At 42.2% G+C, this 23,134-nt stretch overlaps 2 protein-coding genes across 4 annotated transcripts in view; one reads left to right on the plus strand and one right to left on the minus strand.

Moving 5' to 3' along the window:
- Positions 1–27: 27 nt before the first annotated feature.
- Positions 28–18,242, plus strand: LOC120049942 (cholinephosphotransferase 1-like). The gene is made up of 8 exons (XM_038996459.1): positions 28–481; positions 11,580–11,727; positions 11,978–12,119; positions 12,263–12,347; positions 12,920–13,051; positions 15,681–15,839; positions 16,135–16,260; positions 16,483–18,242. The coding sequence occupies exons 1-8, from the start codon at positions 242–244 to the stop codon at positions 16,597–16,599; spliced, it is 1,149 nt and encodes a 382-aa protein (XP_038852387.1). The 5' UTR covers positions 28–241; the 3' UTR covers positions 16,600–18,242.
- Positions 2,536–23,134, minus strand: part of LOC120049940 (N-acetylglucosamine-1-phosphotransferase subunits alpha/beta-like) — a 43,169-nt gene continuing 22,570 nt past the window's right edge. Inside the window, exons 20-22 of one of the 3 annotated variants that reach the window (XR_005477150.1) lie at positions 20,805–20,895; positions 19,763–20,044; positions 18,239–19,646 (exon numbers count right to left, since the gene is read on the minus strand). Coding sequence is in view for 2 of the 3 variants with exons in the window: in XM_038996457.1 (XP_038852385.1) it covers positions 3,138–3,272; positions 20,805–20,895 (226 nt within the window). In the remaining variant the exon portion in view is untranslated. Of the gene's footprint in view, positions 3,273–18,238; positions 20,045–20,804; positions 20,896–23,134 lie in introns of those variants that run through there. The other 2 variants (XM_038996457.1, XM_038996458.1) reach the window with 2 other exon arrangements.

Raw genomic sequence — 23,134 nt, forward strand, 5'->3', positions numbered from 1 at the left:
TAATTTGAAATTCCCGGCCTCAATTCCCTTCCGGAGACTTGCTTCCTGCTGAAACGCAATTGTCAATCGCAAACGGAAAAAATATCGACATTCATGGTTCGCTCTAGAAAAATGACTGTTCACACGTAACTGCCAAATGAGCAAGTATTTTCTGGTTGGTCGCGTGAAGATATCAGTGCCTGAAACCCACAAGAACGTCAAGAGTATCGCTGGGTGATAGGCTACGCCGAAGCTGAAAACAATGCCACATTTCTTGTGGCCGGAGCCGCTGTCAGCCGCACAACTCAAGCGGCTAGAGGAGCACAAATATAGCGCTTCGGGTCGATCCCTTTTCGAACCTCCTTGTCAGATATATTGGAATTGGCTGGTCCAACAAATTCCAACTTGGGTAGCGCCTAATACTCTGACTATAATTGGACTGGTAATAAATATAGTCACAACTGTAGTGTTGGTGTTTTACTGTCCAACGGCAACAGAGGAGGTAGGTGCTTTGCGACCTTGGGGTGGGGGGGAGAAACTTTCGAGTAGCCATGTAGCAACATCCCATGACAGCATTGTAACTCTGAGATCATGTGTAACTTTGTTGCAACTCGAATACATTTACAGCGCTATTGTTACTTTACAACCGAGAACTTGTTCTCAACTGGCCTACCTGGTTAAATAAAGGTAAAATAATAATTAAAACTGCTCAAAGCATCAGCATATTGGGTGGAAAATGTGCACAGTCCACTAATGTTTTGTTCCTCGATAGTTTGTCTAATAGTCTATTGTTGTTGACTTAATGCATTTGCTTGATTAAAATGCCAAATAAGAGTTCGTGTCAAATTTTGCCACCATGTTTGCTCAGCCACTCGTAAATCAAGCGAATAGTAATTTGAGGTAACTGGGAGTAAGTGTGGCTGAATGTTTATTCAAGAATGTTAAAGTTAATATTACTTTATCGCAAGTTTGATTGGATCATGTAAATTAAGCAAATACAGTTGAAGTCGGAAGTTTACATACACTTAGGTTGGAGTCATTAAAACTCGTTTTTCAACCACTCCACAAATTTCTTGTTAACCAGCTATAGTTTTGGCAAGTCGGTTAGGACATCTACTTTGTCATTTTTCCAACAATTGTTTACAGACAGATTATTTCACTTATAATTAACTGTATCACAATTCCAGTGGGTCAGAAGTTTACATACACTAAGTTGACTGTGGCTTGGAAAATGACGTCATGGCTTCTGATTGGCTAATTGACATAATTTGAGTTAATTGGAGGTGTACCTGTGGATGTATTTCAAGGCCTACAGTCAAACTCATTTCCTCTTTGCTTGACTTCATGGGAAAATCAAAAGAAATCAGCCAAGACCTCAGGAAAAAAAAGGTAGACCTCCACAAGTCTGGTTCATCCTTGGGAGCAATTTTCAAACGCCTGAAGGTACCACGTTCATCTGTACAAACAATAGTACGCAAGTATAAACACCATGGGACCAATCAGCCGTCATACTGCTCAGGAAGGAGACGCGTTCTGTCTCCTAGAGATGAACGTACTTTGGTGCGAGAAATGCACATCTATCCCAGAACAACAGCAAAGGACCTGGACCTTGTGAAGATGCTGGAGGAAACAGGTACAAAAGTATCTATATCCACAGTAAAACGAGTCCTATATCGACATAACCTGAAAGGCCGCTCGGCAAGGAAGAAGCCACTGCTCCAAAACTGCCATTAAAAAAAAGCCAGACTACGGTTTACAACTGCACATGGGGACAAAGATTGTACTTATTAGAGAAATTTAATCTGGTCTGATGAAACAAAAATAGAACTGTTTGGCCATAATGACCATTGTTATGTTTGGAGGAAAAAGGGGGAGGCTTGCAAGCCTAAGAACACCATCCCAACCGTGAAGCACGGGGGTGGCAGCATCATGTTGTGGGGGTGCTTTGCTGCAGGAGGGACTGGTGCGCTTCACAAAATAGGTGGCATCATGAGGAAGAAAAATGATGTGGATATATTGAAGCAACATCTCAAGACATCAGTCAGGAAGCTAAAGCTTGGTCGCAAATGGGTCTTCCAAATGGACAATGACCCCAAGCATACTTCCAAAGTTGTGGCAAAATGGCTTAAGGACAACAAAGTCAAGGTATTGGAGTGGCCATCACAAAGCCCTGACCTCAATCCCATAGAAAATTTGTGGGCAGAACTGAAAAAGTGTGAGCGAGCAAGGAGGTTTACAAACCTGAGTCAGTTACACCAGCTCTGTCAGGAGGAATGGGCCAAAATTCACCCAACTTATTGTGGGAAGCTTGTGAAAGGCTACCTGAAACATTTGACCCAAGTTAAACAATTTAAAGGCAATGCTACCAAATACTAATTGAGTGTATGTAAACTTCTGACCCACTGGGAATGTGATGAAATAAATAAAAGCTGAAATAGATAACTCTCTCTACTATTATTCTGACATTTCACATTCTTAAAATAAAGTGGTGATCCTAACTGACCTACGACAGGGCATTTTTACTAGGATTAAATGTTGAATTTTGAAAAACGGAGTTTAAATGTATTTGGCTAAGGTGTATGTAAACTTCCGACTTCAACTGTAGATAACAATAGGCATACAACTTCAACCATAGTCAGCAAATCATTAACAGGTCGAATACCTAGGTTTTAACCATGCCACGTGTTCATACTATGACATGTCATCTGCTTAGGTTGATTCTCTGAAGAGAGAGGGTGTGTGTGAACCTACCCCTTTGGCTGTTTGGCTTCTTTTCCTTCCTTTGTATAGTTTGCGTTCAGGCACGTGCCTGTCGGGTATTCAGAGATGTTACAGTATGTTTATTAGTTCTACACCTTTGTCCACCCATCCCACAGTACAGATTGGAATCTCACCACTGACACAAAGTCCAGATTCCATCAAGCTCCAGGCAGGTTTGTGCAGCAGACAATTCAACAAGGGCATTTTATATGCAGCACAAGCTGTTGTCAATGCAGCCATGGACTCACATGTAACCCGTCTCTATCTGCAATCTGTATATACAGTACAGCTTTGAATAACTAGATAAAAGGGCTACCTGGCCTTGACATAAGCTGCAGCATACACTACTGTCACTGACCAACTGAAAATATGTCAAGGGTGACCCTGTATGCCTATACTCAATACAGAACTTGCCTGAGAGCCATGTAACTAAGATGACTACCTGTATACAGAAAGGGCTTTTTTTTAGGGCAGGGGTTACTGAAGAGCAGTTTGTTGTTGGTAGAGGAAGGGACTGGAAAACAGCAGGATATCTAGAAAGAGAGAAAAAAAACTACTGTCAAAATAGTTGTGGTGGACAAACCAATGGGACACAAACACAGTTAGGCCAATACAGTAGTGTTGTGTTGAGAGAACACAGTTGGGCAAGTACAGTGCAGAGAGAACACAGTTGTGCAGAGAGAAGTTAGTATAGTACATTGCAACCGGTGGGCCCGGACCCACCTACTGGAAAGCCAGGCCCATCGAATCAGATTGGGGAACAACATTTTTTAATAATTATGCTCTCTACATGTCAGTGTTCCAAACGGGACATTATTTGTCTTTTTACCTAAACATGCAAACACCATCAGATAGAATTCATAGCAAGCAGTGCACTGGAATGGCATTTAGATTAAGTGGAATGACCTTCTCTCATGGGATGGGTGGTCAAAAATCACTAACTGAAAGCCACACCACCAATAAGCCATGAATATGACTGCATTGAGGCCTATGTCACTGTGCTTATATGGCTATACAGTGCATTCGTAAAGTATTCAGACCCCTTGACTTTTCCACATTTTCTAAAATGTATTAAATACATTTTTCCTCATCAATCTACACACAATACCCCATAATGACCAAGCAAAAACAGGTTTTTAGAAATGCTTGCACATTTCAAAAAAAACAACAAAAAAAAACAGATTGTCTTATTTACATAAGTATTCAGACCCTTTGTGTGTCGATTGAGCTCCGGTGCGTCCTGTTTCCATTGATCATCCTTGAGATATTTCTTCAACTTGTTGGACTTGATTCTTCAACTTGATTGGAGTCCACCTGTGGTAAATTCAATTGATTGGACATGATTTGGAAAGGCACACACCTGTCTATGTAAGTGCATGTCAGAGCAAAAACCAAGCCATGAGGTCGAAGGAATTGTCCGTAGAGCTCCGCGACAGGATTGTGTCTAGGCACAGATCTGGGGAAGAGTACCAAAACATTTCTGCAGCATTGAAGGTCCCCTAGAACACAGTGGCCTCCATCATTCTTAAATGGAAGAAGTTTGGAACCACCAAGACTCTTCCTAGAGCTCCAGAGTTCCTCTGTGGAGATGGGAGAACCTTCCAGAAGGACAACCATCTCTGCAGCACTCCACCAATCAGGCCTTTATGGTAGAGTGGCCAGACGGAAGCCACTTCCTCAGTAAAAGGCACATGACAGCACGCTTGGAGATTGTCAAAAGGCACCAATAGGACACTCAGTCCATGAGAAACAAGATTCTCTGGTCTGATGAAACCAAGATTGAACTCTGGCCTGAATGCCAAGCGTCACGTCTGGAGGAAACCCTGGCACCATCCCTACAGTGAAGCATGGTGGTGGCAGCATCATGCTGTGGGGATGTTTTTTATTGGCAGGGACTAGGAGACTAGTCAGGATCGAGGCAAAGATGAGCGGAGCAAAGTACAGATAAATCCTTGATGAAAACCTGCTCCAGAGTGCTCCGGACCGCAGACTGGGGCGAAGGTTCACCTTCCAACAGGACAACGACCCTAAGCACACAGTTAAGACGACACAGGAGTGGCTTCGGGACAAGTCTCAATGTCCTTGAGTGGCCCAGCCAGAGCCCGAACTTTACCCGATCTAACATCTCTGGAGAGACCTGAAAATAGCTGTGCAGCAACGCTCCCCATCCAACCTGAGCGCTTGAGAGGATCTTCAGAGAAGAATGGGAGAAACTCCCCAAATACACCATGCCACTGCCGCCTTTATTTGTTCATTTAACCGACCCGTGCTTCTACACCTGCATTGCTTGGTGTTTGGGGTTTTAGGCTGGGTTTCTGTACAGCACTTTGATATATCAGCTGATGTAAGAAGGGCTATATAAATACATTTGATTTTGATTTAGCAAACAAGACAGCTCACAGTCCAGTGCCTTTTATTACAGTCAACACACCTATATTTTGGCTTTAATTAACTTAACAAATACTAAATTCTCTGAGCCTCATGGCAAAATGTGTAGAATAACATGGAGCTTCAAAACAGCACATTTTCCTCTGCCCCATGGAAAAATGTGTAGAATTGCAGGAAATGTGCTTTAAAACAGCAGTTTTCTCTTTGCCCCATGGTAACATTTTGTAGAATTTCAGAAAGTTAACTTTATTTTTGATTTATTTAGGAAAACAGCTGTCTTTATTTAAAGAAAAACAATTGTCCCACCCAAATTTCTTGAGGCCCACTCACCAACAAATGTCTGGCTCCACTACTCGTACATTGTTGTATAGAGAGATAATTAACACTGATTGTTGGCTCACCCCTAATGTCCAGATGGCTGGGAATACTTCAAGTCCCAGTGGTAGAAACTCACCCAGTCAGGTCATCTACTTTCCTTTACCATACTTTCACATTTTTTTTCTTACACACTCACACGTGTGTGTGTGTGTGTGTGTGTGTGTGTGGTGGGGGTTGGGAGGAACATTCAAATGAATGTCATTGAAATATTTCTTTATTGCGGTATCAGTGAAAGCTGTGTGCAAAGAGAGCATCGCTGTCTTGAAAGACTGCAACCTGTCCTGATACTTCCAGACGAAGCATGCAGAGAAATATAGAAATGTGTTCTGAGCAGAGGGCAAGTGCATTGAAACAGTTGCTTTCTCAGTTGCAAAAGCAGCAAGGACTTTTCACAAAGCTGTATTCAGCAAATGACGGAATTGCGAGAGCTAGCTATGTACTGTCCCACAAAATTGCTAAACATAGCAAGCCATTCGATGAGGGCAAATTTATTAAAGAATGTTAATTGACTCTGCAGCAATACTTATCCCCGACAAGAAAGAGCTGTTTTGAAAATGTTTCCCTGTCAAGACGAACAGTGACACGGCTAGGGTTGCACATTTTGGGGAATATTCAGAGGTGGAAACTTTCCGTGGGAATATATGGGAAATAATATTAATACCATTTTAAATATAGCTGTTTTTTGCATTGGATATATTTACCATGTCACATGGAGACAGAAACATAAACCTTGTACCTTATCATAAGTAGACATAATTGCAAATGATTAAATCCTTCCCAGAAAAAAAATCTATTTGGTTACGAATTTAAATTTAATTGAGTTGACTCTTCACATGGGATGATTTCATTGAACAACAAAAGAAAGGGATATTGAATGATCCATCGCATCTCCCAAAAACATTTTCAACATCTGTAAAATGATAGTTTAGACACTAAAGCTTTGGTTGTCTTCCTCTCAGGCTTCCGTGTCTTCTCCCTGGACCTCCTCAATGTCCACCTCTTGAACATCAGACTCTGAGGCCTCATCTTCACTGTCACTTTCCAACCTTGTTGAGGATGGCTCATTGTCAGGCTCAAAAAGCCTCAAATTTGCCCGGAAGGCCACCAATTTTTCAACCCTTGTATTGGTCAGCTTGTTGCGTGCTTTAGTGTGTGTGTGTTCCCAAACAAGGACCAGTTGCGCTCTGAGACGACTGATGTTGGTGGGATTTGGAGGATGATGGAGGCAACAGGGGAAAGAGTCTCAGATCCACAAAGTCCCTTCCACCAGGTGGCTGATGAGATATGTTGTCACGACTGCCATATTGCATCTCCATCCCAAAGCCCTTGCTTGGAAGTGTACTTCGCCAGACTGCCAAGAACTTTGTCCTCATCCAGGCCAAGGTGGCAAGACATGGTAGTGATGACACTGTATGCCTTGTTGATCTCTGCACAGGACAGGATACTCTTGCCAGCATACTTGGGGTCCAACATGTATGCTGCGGCTTGTATGGGCTTCAGGCAGAAGTCTTCAAGCTTTTCGATGTATTTCAGAACTACAGTTTCCTCGGCTTGGAGCAACAGTGAAGTGGGCATTGCAGTACGGATTTAATCTCTTACATCTGCAAGCAGAGTCTGAACATCAGACAGGATGGCATTGTCTCCCTCAATCTGTGCAATGGCTACTGCTATAGGTTTCAGGCTCCTTACCACTCTCTCCCAAAATACATCCTTCAGGAGGATCCTCTTGATGGGGCTGGCCATATCTGCAGACTGTGATATGGCCATTTCTTGGAGAGACTCCTTCCCCTCCAGGAGACTGTCAAACATGATGACAACACCACCCCCAACGGGTGCTGCTGGGCAGCTCTTATTCTTCTCACTTTGCTTGGTGAAGTAGATTGCTGCTATAACATGACCTTTCACATACCTAACCATTTCCTCGGCTCTCTTGTAGAGTGTATCCATTGTTCTCAGTGCCATGATGTCCTTGAGGATTCAATGCATGAGCAGCACAGCCAATGGGTGTGATGTGAGGGTAGGACTCCTCCACTTTAGACCAAGTAGCCTTCATGTTCGCAGCATTGTCTGTCACCAGTGCAAATACCTTCTGTGGTCCAAGGTCATTGATGACTGTCTACAGCTCATCTGCAAGGTGGAGATCGGTGTGTCTGTTGTCCCTTGTGTCTGTGCACTTGTAGAATACTGGTTGAGGGGTGGAGATTATGCAGTTAATTATTCCTTGTCCACGAACATTCAACCACTGATTGCAATAGTCTGCTTTCTCTATGATTTGCTTGACCTTCACTTGAACTCTGTTGAACTCTGCATCCAGCAAATGAATAGATAAAGCATGTCTGGTTGGAGAAATCTCTTTCGATACACATTGCCTGTGAGCATCAGAGGTGAACCAGTTGCACACACAGCTCGAGCAAGACATTCATCAGCATTTCTCTGACTACGTTCCTCCATTGAGTCACAAATACTTCTGATTCCAGGAGGCCCATGAGCTGTTGCTATCGATAAGGTGTCTGATTAATTATTTTCACCTCGAAAAGAAGTAGAGGGACTTTTGTCAGAGGTTGTGAGCACTGAGGGAACTTTATGCACTTGGCCAGATGATTCTGCATCTTTGTTGCATTCTTCACATGTGATTTGGCACAGTATTTGCAAATGTACACAGCTTTTCCTTCTACATTAGCTGCAGTGAAATGTCTCCACACCAGATAGTGCCTGTGGCATTTTCCTGTAAAAATGAGGGGGAAAACACATACAATTCCATGTACAGATAATTAGTTAAGCTGTTAGATTAAACATCTCATTTTGTAAGATAAATGTTTTAAAATGGAACATGTATGGAAACAGGTGAATTAACACTCCTCAGTTAGCAGGCTCAAGCAAGCTAAAACCCACATGGTAGCAAAAACTAACTAGCAGAAATTGTTAACCAGTTAGAAATGATTTAAACACACTTTGCTGTAGGTTACTATTTAATAGTTAACAAAATATCATGTATGTCATATAAAATATATTCACCCCACCCAGTATTGTAATCAAAACTTACCAGAAAGCATGTAGTCCTTGGCTCAGACAGTGTAGTAGTGTGGGCTCAATAGCATCTCATTAGTGTGCAAGATCTTGAGAATCAGCTGTACATGTGATGGAAGAATGCACTCTGCATGTGGAGATTTGCAATTCCATTGAATTGGGGATAGTTTAACCAAAATATGCCACAATACCTAGAATTGCCTTGTGTATCTCTCAAAAAAGGTTCACTGTTTTAAGCTAACTTTTTTTTATTAATTTAAGCAAAATTCCCCAAATTCCAGGGCTTAACTTCCATGGAAAATTCCGGAAATTTACCAGAAAGTTTCCGACCCTTTGCAACCCTAGACACAGCGTGTTGAAGACATTGCAGAGAATATGGAACAGCAGTTGAAAAACAAGGTAAAGGATTTCACCTATTTCTCCTTGGACCTGGATCAGAGCAGTAATGCACGTGACACGGCGCAGTTGTTGATATTGTGATGAGGCATAACTCCAGACTTTGAAATTACAGTCAATGAAGGGCAAAACCACAGGGAAATATTTATTGGAGGTTAATAAATGTGTGGCAAAGCTGGGACTGAGTTTTGAAAAGTTATCCAGTGTGACCACTGATGGGTGCCCAAACTTGACAGGAAAACACATTGGCCCTTTGAAAAGGATACAAGATCAAGTAGCTGAGCTGAACCCAGATCAGAAAATAATTTTCCTGCATTGCATTATTCATCAGGAGGTGCTCTGTAAATGTGTTCTGAAAATGAGCCATGTTGTGGATACAGTCACTAAAGTGGTAAACTTCATAAGCACAAAATCTTTCAGCCACAGGCAGTTTGTCGGGTCATGCAGATCACCCTACCACGCAAATGTAAGATGGCTGAGTTTGGGGAAGGTGCTTAAAAGGGTGTGGGGACCTGAAGTCGGTGATTGCTGCGTTTTTGCAAATGAAAGGAAAATATGTGGATTTCCCTCAACTGCAAGATAAAGAATGGTTGGCTGATTTTGCCTTCACCGTGGACATCATGGCTGTCATGAATTAACTGAATTCCAAACTACAAGGGAAGGGCCTTTTTGCACATCAGATGTACAGCCTTGTCAAAGCCTTCAAGTGAAAATTACTCCTCCTGACCCTCCAAGTAGAAGCCAACAATCTCACCCACCTTCTGACCCAAGTATACGTCGCTGCTGTGTGCTTTGAACGGTGAGTTTTCTCGTCGTTTTGAGGATTTCAAAGTGTTGGAAAATGACATGCTGTTGGTTTTCTCTCCTTTCACCTTCAATGTGGATAACGCTCCCACTGACCTGCAACTTGAGCTTATCAATCTTCAGTCTGATGCAGTGATTGGAGAACTATTCAAAACAATGTCACTGACGAGGTTCTATGCATCTTTCGATGAACAACACTTTCCAAACATTAGGAGTCATGCTCAGAAGATGTTTGTACTTTTAGGTTGACCCAATGTATGTCAACAGACATTTTCAGTGATGAAAATATAACAAGTCAAGGCACAGATCATCTATGACCGACTCTTAGCAATCCTGCGCATAGCGACGTCAAACTATACCTGACTTCACTGCTCTAGTCAATGCCCATCAGAGACTTCACTCCTCACACTGAGTATTTTAAATGTAATTTTGAGCTCTCTGGTGTTTTTTGTGCATACCCGCTAACAAGAGTTCTGTCCGTGGTGCTGAATGCACAGTACTTTTCCCTCCGTGTAATTCATTGCAATTTTAATAATGAAAATACCTACCAAAAGGAGAACATGGATGTGGTTTATTTCTGTGCATGTTAAAAAAGTTAAGTAAGTAGCATATCTGGACGTGATTTACAGTAGATACATCTACTGTCAACATAGTCATTCCCATGATGTACAATCCTGTAATATGCTTCTGGCCGGCGATGGCAAAAATATATTCTAATGTGGCCCTCCGTGGCAAAAATATATTTTAATGTGGCCCTCCGTGGAAAATAATTGCCCAGGCCTGCATTACGCTGTTTTGCCTTTCAAATAATTTTTTACAAAACAGCTGTAGTAAGCATACATTTTAGGAAATGTTAGACAATGTATTATAAGATGTCTGTTAGAGAGAACAAACCCATGTTGAGGTAAATAGTCAAACATCTCAACTTGTCAAACACAAGCAACTCTCTGTTTTGCAAGAAGTGACTCAAAATAAGATACCGTAATTTCCGGACTATAAGCCGCTACTTTTTTCCCACGCTATGAACCTCGCGGTTTATACAATGACGCGGCTAATTTAAAAAAAAAAAAATTCCCACAAGATTCATGCCGCCAAAAAACTGAGCACCGTCACATAATGTGACGTAAATCGAGCGCGCTCAAACTTGCCATCATTCTGATTACGGTAGTCATTTTGTCACCCTCATCATGGCAAAGACACGGAGAAATGCATATGATGCAGCTTTCAAGTTGAAGGCGATCGATCTGGCTGTTGGAAAAGGAAATAGAGCTGCTGCACGGGAGCTTGGCCTTAATGAGTCGATGATAAGACGTTGGAACTGTGCAGATCCGACTGAAAGCCATAACAATCGCCACCGCAATGAAGTTTGACTTTCTTGGTAGGCTACTGTTTACTACTATTTATTTTTTATTTTTGTTACAAGCCGTGTTTCGTTTAAAGGCTGTGTAAAGTTCATTTGTTTCAATGTACCGGTAGGCACTTGCGGCTTATAGACATGTGCGGTTTATTTATGTACAAAATACATATTTGTAAAACATTCAGTGGGTACGGCTTATATTCAGGTGCGCTTAATAGTCCAGCAATTACGGTAAACAACTTTCCCCAATGTGTGTCATGGCTTTCTTCAATCTTCACTGATTTGGTAATACACCCTGCATCTCATGTAAACAAGTCTGTTTACGCAGAAGACAAAGACCTAGACCTTTCCCTTCAAGGGGGAGGGTGGAGGAAAAGTTTGTCCTAGTTGAAATAGAAACCAGGTCATTCCATCCCCTTGTTTAATCAAATTTCTCTCCCTCCCTTTCTCGCTCTCCCTCCTTTCTCCTCCCCTCCCTTCCTCTTTCCAGGCTCCAGCATGGGCCTTCATCCTGAGTGCGTTGGGCCTGTTCATCTATCAGTCGCTGGATGCCATTGATGGGAAGCAGGCACGAAGGACAAACAGCAGCTCTGCGCTGGGGGAGCTCTTTGACCACGGCTGTGATGCTGTCTCCACAGGTGCGGGCCCCAAAAATGTTTTTTGCCTGTTAATTTGTGGTGCTTTGCAGTACCTGACCAAGTGTGTATTTCAAGCAGTGAGGCTTCCCTGTACTTTTGTCTGGACTAGACTGCATTTAGTGTTTAGAGTCATAGCAACCAGTGTGTCATATTGACTGACAACATACATTGTTCTATGCCTCAGAAGTATAACACATTGTTACTCATTAGTTCTCATCTCGTCTCTCTCTGTTTGTCTCTCTGTCTGCAGTGTTTGTTTCTGTGGGAACATGTATATCCTGTGGGGTAGGAAGCTACCCTGATTGGATGTTCTTCTGTGGCTTTGTGGGGATGTTCATGTTCTTCTGTGCACACTGGCAAACCTATGTTTCCGGAACGCTACGCTTTGGCCTGTAAGTAGGAATGATGCCCAATTATATTATTTGTTTACCTGTTGCTGGGCAGATAACGACTGTTTGTTTTTGACGTAGTACTTAAGTCTAGTCCATCATGTTTCATAAAATATACAGTCTGGTTCTGATCTCTCTCCACCCAGGGTTGATGTGACAGAGGTCCAGATTGCCATCGTTGTCATGTATGTGATGTCAGCTTTTGGTGGAGTGGCCCTTTGGGACTACAGGGTATGGCTTCAATACATTTATCCATCCATGCACACAAACCTAACACACACTCCCATACCCACTCATACACTCTCTCTCTCTTTCCTTTTCTGTCAACTAAGCTGTAGGATTTGGAAACTTGAGACGTTTTACACCAACATTTGTCACTGTGACAACACAAATTTTACACCAACATTTGGCACCATAAGACATCACAACCAATCCTTAACATGTACTGTATAACCAACCAATCAACCAACCAACCCCACAACAACAATCTACTAGTTATTAAATAGTCCTTTTGTTTCACTTTCACTCTGTGCAGCCTGTGGAGGCTTAACGACTAAACGCCACAATCAGAAGTGAGAAGGTAATTATGGGTAGCTAATCCACCGTGGCGTAACCATGATCACATGATCTGGCTAGAGAAAAGCTGATGTCTCCACGCAATATTATTGGCTTCTCCTCCCATCATGGCCTCAGCAGCATGCCCCGCCCACCCACAGCTTATTGGTGTAAACAACGCTAGCTGTTGCGACAGAAGTTGATTAGTTCTGTTAACTGAAACTCTTGGTTGTTTTACCCTCCTGTAGTTGCCCGTCCTTGGGGTGAAGCTGTATGCCTTCCCCATCTTGGGCATCATTGGGGGAGCTGTGTTCTCCTGCTATAACTACTTCCGCGTCATCCTCAACGGGGGCGTCGGCAAGAACGGCTCCACTGTGGCTGTAAGTATTATGTAATTACGTGTTTAGTGAAATTTTTGGGTTGCTTAGTGTTTTTGATTACACTTAAGCCTAAACAGCTGATGTGGTAGTAAGATGTTGCATATACAGTGTCTTCAGAAAGTATTCATGCCCCTTGACTTATTTCACATTTTGTGGTAATGTATTGAAAATGAATTGCAGAAATATCTCATTTACATAAGTATTCACGCCCCTGAGTCATTACTTTGTAGAAGCACCTTTGGCAGCGATTACAACAAGTCTCTTAAGAGCTTTCCACACCTGGATTGGCAACATCTGCCCATTTTTTTATTTTATTTTTTATTCTTCAAGCTCTACCAAATTGGTTGTTTATCATTGCTAGACAACCATTTTCAGGTCTTGCTATAGATTTTCATGTAGATATAAGTCAAAACTGTAACTCAGCCACTCAGGAACATTCACAATCTTCTCAGTAAGCACCTCCAGTGTAGAGGTCGACCGATTATGATTTTTCAACGGCGATACCGATTATTGGAGGACCAAAAAAAGCCAATACCAATTAATCTGCCAATTTTTTATTATTATAATTTTTATTTATTTGTAATAATGAGAATTACAACAATACTGAATGAACACTTTTTTAATTTTTACTTAATATAATACAGAAATAAAATCTATGTAGTGTCAAATAAATAATGAAATGTGCTCAATTTGGTTTAAATAATGCAAAAACACAGTGTTGGAGAAGAAAGTAAAATTGCAATATGTGCCATGTAAAAAAGCTAACATTTAAGTTCCTTGCTCAGAACATATGAAAGCTGGTGGTTCAATATTCCCAGTTAAGAAGTTTTAGGTTGTAGTTATTATAGGAATTATGACGCATAGAATATTTCTCTCTATACCATTTGTATTTCATATACCTTTGACTATTGGATGTTCTAATAGGCACTTTAGTATTGCCAGCCTAATCTCAGGAGTTGATAGGCTTCAAGTCATAAACAGCGCTGTGATTCAAGCATTGCTAAGAGCTGCCGGCCAACGCAGTAAAGCTTGAATGAATGCTTACGAGCCTGCTGCTGCCTACCACCGCTCAGTCAGACTGCTCTATCAAATCATAGACTTAATTATAATATAATAAACACAGAAATACAAGCCTTTGGTCATTAATATGGTCAAATCTGGAAACTATCATTTCAAAAACAAAACGTTTATTCTTTCAGTGAAATAAGGAACCGTTCCGTATTTTATCAAACGGGTGGCAACCCTAAGTCTAAATATTGCTGTTACGTTGCACAACCTTCAATGTTATGTCATAATTATGGAAAATTTGTTCTCAACGAGCCAGGTGGCCCAAACTGTTGCATATACCCTAACTCTGCGTGCAATGAACGCAAGAGAAGTGACACAATTTCCCTAGTTAATATTGCCTGCTAACATGAATTTCTTTTAACTAAATATGCATGTTTTAAAAAATATTTACTTCTGTGTATTGATTTTAAGAAAGGCATTGATGTTTATGGTTAGGTACATTCGTGCAACGATTGTGCTTTTGTTAAATCATCACCTGTTTGGTGACGTAGGCTGTGATTCAATGATAAAACTAACAGGCACCGCATTGATTATATGCAACGCATGACAAGCTATTTAACCTAGTAATATCATCAACCATGTGTAGTTAACTAGTGATTATGTGAAGATTGATTGTTTTTTATAAGATAAGTTTAATGCTAGCTTGCAACTTACCTTGGCTCCTTGCTGCACTCGCGTAACAGGCGGTCAGCCTGCAACACAGTTTCCTCTTGGAATGCAATGTAATCGGCGTCCAAAAATTACCGATTTGTTATGAACTTGAAATCTGCCCTAATTAATCGTCCGACCTCTACTCCAGTTTATTATGTTATTCTGAAATGGACTCCATTTTCTTCATATCATGTTTCTTTAGACCTGTCTAAAATAAATAATGGATTTATTGTGAAGGTGTAGGCTATACTACATGGATTTATTAGACTATTTAAAATGTAGATGTTCCAAAGGTCTGTATCAGTGGCTTGTGTGGAAGCCAGGAGATACTAAATGTGTTTGTTAATTAGCAGTCAATTACCGTGAAACCTGCAGTTATTTGCTTGACAATCACCGGCTGATGAAATTTCGTAGTGACTAAATGTGGAAAAACTCAATGGGTGTCAATGTTTTCTGAGTGCTTTCAAGTTATGTATCCAGTAGGTCCCTCAGGTCCTCTGGCACTGGCCTTTTAACTATCCCAAAGCCTAGGACCAAGAGGCATGGAGAGGCAGCCTTTAGTTATATGCCCCCAGCCTCTGGAATAGCCTGTCTGAGGGGGCTGAAACAGTGGACATATTTAAGAGGTCTGAAAACACATCTTTTTAGCTTTGCTTTTTCTTATGGTGCTTTTTAGTTGTTCAGTTTGTTGTGTAGTAAATATTTCAGCTTTTATTTTCATTGTTTTTTATTCGTTTTTTTTTTACTGTAATTTACATTGCGTTGCATTCGATGTCTGAAATGTGCTGTATAAATAAAGTTTGATTTCATTTGAAGGCACTGTACATTTTAGGACAATCAACAGTTTTTGGGGCTTCTATTCTAGGTTAACAATTCAAAGTTATTTATTATTTTGCTGTGTGTCCCTTAGGACACGAGTGTGCTGGCACCAGGTATGCACATCGGCCTCATCTTCACACTGGCCTTCATCATCTTCAAGAAGTCATCCAACAAGCTTTTTGAACTGCACCCCTGTCTCTACATCCTAACTTTCGGCATGGTCGTCGCCAAGATCGCCAACAAGCTAGTTGTGAGCGCTCCATTTAATATAATAGTCTTCACTTTCTTACTTTGCTGTCATCTCTCAATCTATTAATATCTCTAGTCTACTGACTCTACTGCCTGAAGGGAAATTCATTAAAAAAATATTTGTCTGTCTGGAGTGTATTATCAAGCAAGCAATGAATACTTTTCCTCTCATAAATGGGACCTCCATATGTAACAGTGAAAGCCATACCAGTATTTACCTTAGCTCATTCATTAGCCCTGCTCCTCCTCCTCCAATATCTGTATGTTCCTTTTGTGTTCCTCTGTCCTTGTGTCAGGTGGCCCACATGACTAAGAGTGAGCTTTATCTCCCAGACACGGCTTTCATCGGGCCTGGCCTCCTCTTCCTCAACCAGTACTTCAACAGCTTCATCGACGAGCACATAGTCCTCTATATCGCAATGGTGAGTTCTCACCCCAGATTTGTCTTTACGATTCTCTAGTTCTGTCATCAAAACAATGTTTTAGTACAGGTCTGGTGTCATTTTCAACCCACTAACCCATTTCAGTTGTCTCCCATATAGGACCAGGAGTTTCCCCTAACCACATAAACTGACCGGGAACAACTCTAGGCCCTATGTGCATCAAGTACATTTCTCATGCCGGTCCTTCTATTTCCTCCCCAGGTCCTGTCGTTGATTGACTTGACGCGCTACTGCACAGGCGTGTGCATCCAGATTGCCTCTCACCTGCGCATTCACGTGTTCAGCATCACGGCGCAAGCTGCCCCCAAACACGACTGACGTTTTGCCCGGAGGAAGGAGGCGGGGGATGCCGCCCCGCTCTTGAAAGCAGACGATGATGAAGAGGTCCCCTCCACCCCAAACCTCAGCAGCCTTGACACTGTGACCACCTCTGACTAGAGGTTGTCTGTAATAACGCTAGAGTAATGACAGGAATGACATAACCACCCGATTAGAGCCATCGTCAAGGGTAACACACTGGTCTGTATCTCACTGGATGAGTGCAGAGTAGCTGGCATGGAAATAAGTTGGTTGGTTTTTCTTTGTCTCCATATAGGAAGTAATCACTACCTGAGGTAATCTGAGACTCAGATTTGATAAATATCATCAGACAGGTTTTAACATCCAAAGCGCACCATTTGCCATTTTTTCCAGCTCATTCAAATCATACACTATGGGTAAACTACAATACATTTTTTGGCAAAGATCAAATAATGTTGCTTTGTATTTTTCCTTGAATTTGGTTTCTCAATTGTTTTGACTGACAATTATACATATTCCTAACTAATTGACCTATATTCAATGCTGTAAAGTTAGAGGCTACAGAAAACTAGACTCATCTGTCTTCACAGCCTCTTGTTAAAAACAATGTGATAACTCAACCCAATGAACATGTTTGATCATTGCCCAAATTGATATTGTTGCTCTTGAAATCATTCATTAGTCATGTTTATTTAATGAATGAGACCCAATCTGACATGAAATTAACTCAATCAGGGCTAGGAAATACAAAATAAATCAACCTTTCAACCTCATAACTTGTGAAATGAAGTTTGTAAAGTAGAATGAGATATGGTAAGCTAATTGTCAAGGACTGCAGGGTAAGGGTCTGGGTTAATGCTGAAAACAGTGACATTTCTTCTACAAGGGCTTCCATCTGACTGAATCCCCCACCCTCTGTAACCTCAACTCTACTCCAGTTGAAGTCCTTGTAGTCATGTTGGTGATGCGTTAACACCAGAGTCCTGTCTACTTTCAACGTTCTTCTCCCTAAAGGGCTAATTCTTTGAATCCTTTTGTTTAATTAAAAAGTCTGAATATTTGAAGCATTTTAAGAAGTACTAAAATGTTTCTTTTCTGCATCAATGAAACCAGTATTTATGGTTGAAGTATCAGACAATATGTAACTGAGAATGTTTTACAGAAATTTATTTTACTATAATTCTGTACTGGAAGCCATCTTTTTTTATCACATGTATAGGTGAATGAATGCATTTGGTACATTAAACTCAATGATTTGTGATTGTTGAATGGTATGATTCTGAAATGTTTTGGGGCATAGCTGAATGGTCATTGCTCAACAACTTTAGGATAGACAAAGGGATGCAACTATTGGAACAAAGATAAGAAAATCAAGAACCCCTACTCTAGGAATATGACCACCATAAAGAAAATGGCCCTAAAAAGGACATTTTGACTTATTGGTGGGTAGAATTCCAATGAGAGCCTTCAGATTGTGACATTTCAATGACTGTCTGGAAATGTTAGCGACCTGTTTTTGTTCAATCAGGGTAAACTATGCATTGAAAAGGCCACATGCTCAATTTTAACATGGTATTGTACTGTTCAATACAAGTAAAACATCTTTATACTAACAAGTTAAATGATTGTAATAAAGAAATATTTTCCATTCAAGAAATTCAGTTGCATGACTAAGCGAGTCAGGTTTATTTTTGATTTTGGGATGAGCCAAAGTGATGACTAAACTAAGAATGTGAACTTGACACTTCAAATATGCATACCACCCATTGTTGTAATTCAACCTGGTCTCAGAGCATGTTGTATTCTGTACATAAATCCGTGGCACTCCATTTAGTATGGTATGTATTCATTTGTAGCTAACACTAGCTGGGGTTAGCAAATGAGTTAAAATGCTGAAGTTGTCGATGAGATCCAAACACGCAACCTTTGGGTTGCTAGATGTTCGCATTATACGCTCACCTTCCTAATATTTACCTTAAGTAATCTTGCTACGGTTGGTTACATATACTAATGAGTGTCCCAGATTTTCATTTTCTATGTTACATCGAGTCAGACCAGGCTGTGTAATCTGGCACACTGCGTACCACAGTACACCAACACTACAAATATTCAGCAATAGTAAGGCAGCAAAACATTATCATGGTTCTACTGCTGCTGGCAATCATTCACGTTTTATCATAATTAAGATCACAATGCACCGCTTGTAAACGGAGAGGAGAGCTACCAAATTCAGGCACGGAAGGCTCAACAGAGAGACCATAGAATCAGAAAAGAATTGAGGGTCAGTAGTAGAACACTTGTGGAGCTAAATTAACATTCCGTGGCATTCATAAGGAACGCATTCACTGAACAATACAATCAGATGTTACAGAGCATGCTGAAGAGATCTGAATTTCAGACACTAGCAGAGCTATACGTACAGTATCCCACAGGGACACATTCTGTGCGGATGGCTGATCGCTGTGTGGTCTACTGTGTGAAACATTCATGATTTTAAAAAACAACCAGTGTGGCATTTTTCACCCAGAACCCCATGCCCTTGAAAGAAATCACTTATGACATGTAAATACCAAATCCAACCAAGACATTTAAAAAGGCAAGCAAGGACAATGGGTAAACAAGGTCATACAGTCTAACTGAAATACTTCAGGCAGCACTCTTTTTAAAATAAGGCACTTGTGTTGAATGTAGACATTGATCAGGAGTGACATGGTGAAACAGGTCAAATGGCATAATTCCTATTATTCTGATTAACCCCTTCCCTCCCCAATCCCTTTTTCCTTCTGTGGAATAAAGGTTAAATTTAAAAAAAATTAAAATAGTGTCCAACCTAACCTCTGGAATGCGTCGCAAGGTTACAGCTCTCATGGTTAAGGTGCTGTAAACCCACACCACAGATGGTGTCTCCCGTCAATCGCTTCCAGATCATGGTTTTAACAGTACATCAATCACACTGCCCACACTGACTGGACTGGAGCAGTTTAGCACATAGTTGGCTCAGTCAGTGTCCTTCTCCACAGCCTGGTGTGTTGGTGGCGTGTGGGCGATAAGTCCCTCTGGCGCCCCTGGTGGAAGAGAAGAGAAGTGTCTGGCTTCACAGGCTTCTTCCACTGGCACCGCATCACATGACATCACTCCAGCATCTCCCAGCCAGGTGATGCCTGTCAATCATCTTACCCACCACACATGATTGACGTTGTTTACAAGAGTCCCTCTCTCCTTGAGCTATGCTGATGCAATCCCAGATGAGGACGTTCTGAGATATAGCCCTCCTCGCTCACCACCTACCCCTGCATGGCCCTCAATTTGAACTCAAGGAGAGAGGTTGAGGGAGGGGATAGGTAGGAGGGTGAATGCAAAGAGGAGGATTAGGACGTTTTTCCCTCGTTCTTCAAACGCGCTCTGGGTTGACATCGTTGCTGACCCTGCGTCTGGGAAACAACTTGCGCTTCAGTAGAATCAGCTGAGGGAAGAAGAAAATACCACAAAGGACTGCGTCACAAAACACGCAAATATTGAAAGACGAGTGAAAAAGAGGGAATTCGACATTACTCTGTCAGCATGTGGCTAGCTCTGAGCGGGAGCTTTTTGCTGTATTTTTCTTGACTTTGAACAGATCAGGGCAACAGCATTTCGGGAGAGTCAACTTAAATCCTGTAAAGTCACCAAAAGGTGGTTTATTGGTCCAAGCCTGAGCCAATAAACCACAGAGATGTAAACAGCTCTCCAACATCAAGAGGCAATTTACAAACAAAGCACCTGATGCCTATGAAAAGGAAGGAGGAGTGGAGTCTTAGGCCTGAGGAGAGGGATGATTCTTAGGACAAAAACAAGACGGCTCCCTCAGATTCCTCCATGTCCCAATGGCCCAGTGCACAGTGTGGATTGCCCATTCCTCCACGGTCGCTCTGGCGATTAACCTTTATTAGGAGAAACTTTACCCCGACCCCCTCAGATCTGACAGGTGCCATGATCAACAAAAAAAACCTTCAGCCACCATCCACTGCTCACGGTCCAACATGGACAGGTTTCAGTCTCATTTCAGTGACGCCATTTCAGTCATTCCAAAACTCAACCGATAGTGAGGGATACGTGCCCCTGTAGAGCTCCCTTTATGGAGCCCTGGGGCTAACTAAGTGCTAAATCGCAGATCATCAAGCTACAAGTGTGCTGTTTATATTAGCGAGGCGGAAATATACATGACAGTGTAAAGTCCTACTGACCTGCTCTGCAAAGAAGGAGACGACAGTAAAGATCACCAGAGTCACCAATACACAGTGGGTCCAGAACTTCAGCTTGTCCCGATATACTCGCCTGTAAGAGACACAGTAAGACAGCAAAAATAAACAAACAATTTTTGGGCCATCAATGAACGCATGACAAAGCAGATAACTCTCTGAAAGTCATCACTCTCATATTCTGATCCCAGTCTCCAACATGACATTTGATTGGGTGATTGACAGGGTGAAATGTTTTTGGGGAGTATCAATGAATACAAAACAGAAACTCGACGAAGGTCACGACTACCATATTCAGAGTCCAGTCTCAATTATGAAATATTTTAGGCTTGGGTGACAGGGTTAAAGGTCATGATGAAATGCCTGTGGTTCCAGGGGAGAGGACGAGAGGGCGACAATGTGACATCAACAGGCATCAGGGGACCTCTGCTACCACCCGCCTGTCACTTCACTAACACCCTTGTGACTCTTGGAGTGGCATGTGTGTGGCTCATACGGGTCTAATTTTAAAGTCTCGGTATCTGGATAGATTCCTCCAGCTCAGACCTGGCGCTATAAGAGCAGGATCCCACTATAACCCCCTTGGATTCCCAGCGATCATTTATGGCAATGCTGAGCACTCGGAGGGGCTGACAGCTAGGATCCTTCATTCTTCTCTTGGAGAATTGGGGAGAGACCTCTGTCTCACATGGCCCTGACACAGTAAGATAACGTATCTGTCCATCGATCAGTTAGGACAGATACTACGATTGACAAAGTATCTGTACAGGCATCTTGTATTGTGTGCACATTGTGCTTCAGCACTCCTACCAATTAATGGTATAATGAAAAAAGAATGTAACTAAATGCAGATCACATATTCAACTGATACACTCCAATATATCCTTTCAACTCTAGTATAAACCACCCCAGTCCTACCATTCCCCTCTCTCTCTAGTATAAACCACCCCAGTCCTACCATTCCCCTCTCTCTCTAGTATAAACCACCCCAGTCCTACCATTCCCCTCTCTCTCTAGTATAAACCACCCCAGTCCTACCATTCCCCTCTCTCTCTAGTATAAACCACCCCAGTCCTACCATTCCCCTCTCTCTCTAGTATAAACCACCCCAGTCCTACCATTCCCCTCTCTCGCTCTAGTATTAACCACCCTAGTCCTACAATTCCCCTCTCTCTCTCTCTCTCTCTAGTATAAACCACCCCAGTCCTACCATTCCCATCTCTCTCTCTCTAGTATTAACCACCCCAGTCCTACCATTCCCCTCTCTCTCTCTAGTATAAACCACCCCAGTCCTACCATTCCCCTCCCTCTCTCTAGTATAAACCACCCCAGTCCTACCATTCCCCTCTCTCTCTAGTATAAACCACCCCAGTCCTACCATTCCCCTCTCTCTCTAGTATAAACCACCCCAGTCCTACCATTCCCCTCTCTCTCTAGTATAAACCACCCCAGTCCAACCATTCCCCTCTCTCTCTCTAGTATTAACCACCCTAGTCCTACCATTCCCCTCTCTCTCTCTCTCTAGTATAAACCACCCCAGTCCTACCATTCCCCTCTCTCTCTCTCTCTAGTATTAACCACCCCAGTCCTACCATGCCCCTCTCTCTCTCTAGTATAAACCACCCCAGTCCTACCATTCCCCTCTCTCTCTCTCTCTCTAGTATAAACCACCCAGTCCTACCATTCCCCTCTCTCTCTAGTATAAACCACCCCAGTCCTACCATTCCCCTCTCTCTCTAGTATAAACCACCCCAGTCCTACCATTCCCCTCTCTCTCTAGTATAAACCACCCCAGTCCTACCATTCCTCTCTCTCTCTAGTATAAACCACCCCAGTCCTACCATCCCCCTCTCTAGTATAAACCACCCCGGTCCTACCATTCCCCTCTCTCTCTAGTATAAACCACCCCAGTCCTACCATTCCCCTCTCTCTCTAGTATAAATCACCCCAGTCCTACCATTCCCCTCTCTCTCTGGTATAAACCACCCCAGTCCTACCATTCCCCTTCTCTCTCTCTCTAGTATTAACCACCCCAGTCCTACCATTCCCCTCTCTCTCTCTCTAGTATTAACCACCCAGTCCTACCATTCCCCTCTCTCTCTCTCTAGTATTAACCACCCAGTCCTACCATTCCCCTCTCTCTCTAGTATAAACCACCCCAGTCCTACCATTCCCCTCTCTCTCTAGTATAAACCACCCCAGTCCTACCATTCCCCTCTCTCTCTAGTATAAACCACCCCAGTCCTACCATTCCCCTCTCTCTCTAGTATTAACCACCCCAGTCCTACCATTCCCCTCTCTCTCTAGTATGAACC

The sequence above is a fragment of the Salvelinus namaycush genome, chromosome 6 (assembly GCF_016432855.1).
Source record: "Salvelinus namaycush isolate Seneca chromosome 6, SaNama_1.0, whole genome shotgun sequence".
In the NCBI taxonomy this organism is placed as follows: Eukaryota; Metazoa; Chordata; class Actinopteri; order Salmoniformes; family Salmonidae; genus Salvelinus; species Salvelinus namaycush.

What these genes read in the sequence shown, in the direction of transcription:
- LOC120049942 (XM_038996459.1), top strand. Translation starts at nt 242, where the DNA reads ATGCCACATTTCTTGTGGCCGGAGCCGCTGTCAGCCGCACAACTCAAG. An exon ending in CTGTGATGCTGTCTCCACAG is followed by an intron (nt 11,728 to 11,977) that starts GTGCGGGCCCCA and finishes CTCTGTCTGCAG; the next exon opens with TGTTTGTTTCTGTGGGAACA. An exon ending in GGAACGCTACGCTTTGGCCT is followed by an intron (nt 12,120 to 12,262) that starts GTAAGTAGGAAT and finishes CTCTCCACCCAG; the next exon opens with GGTTGATGTGACAGAGGTCC.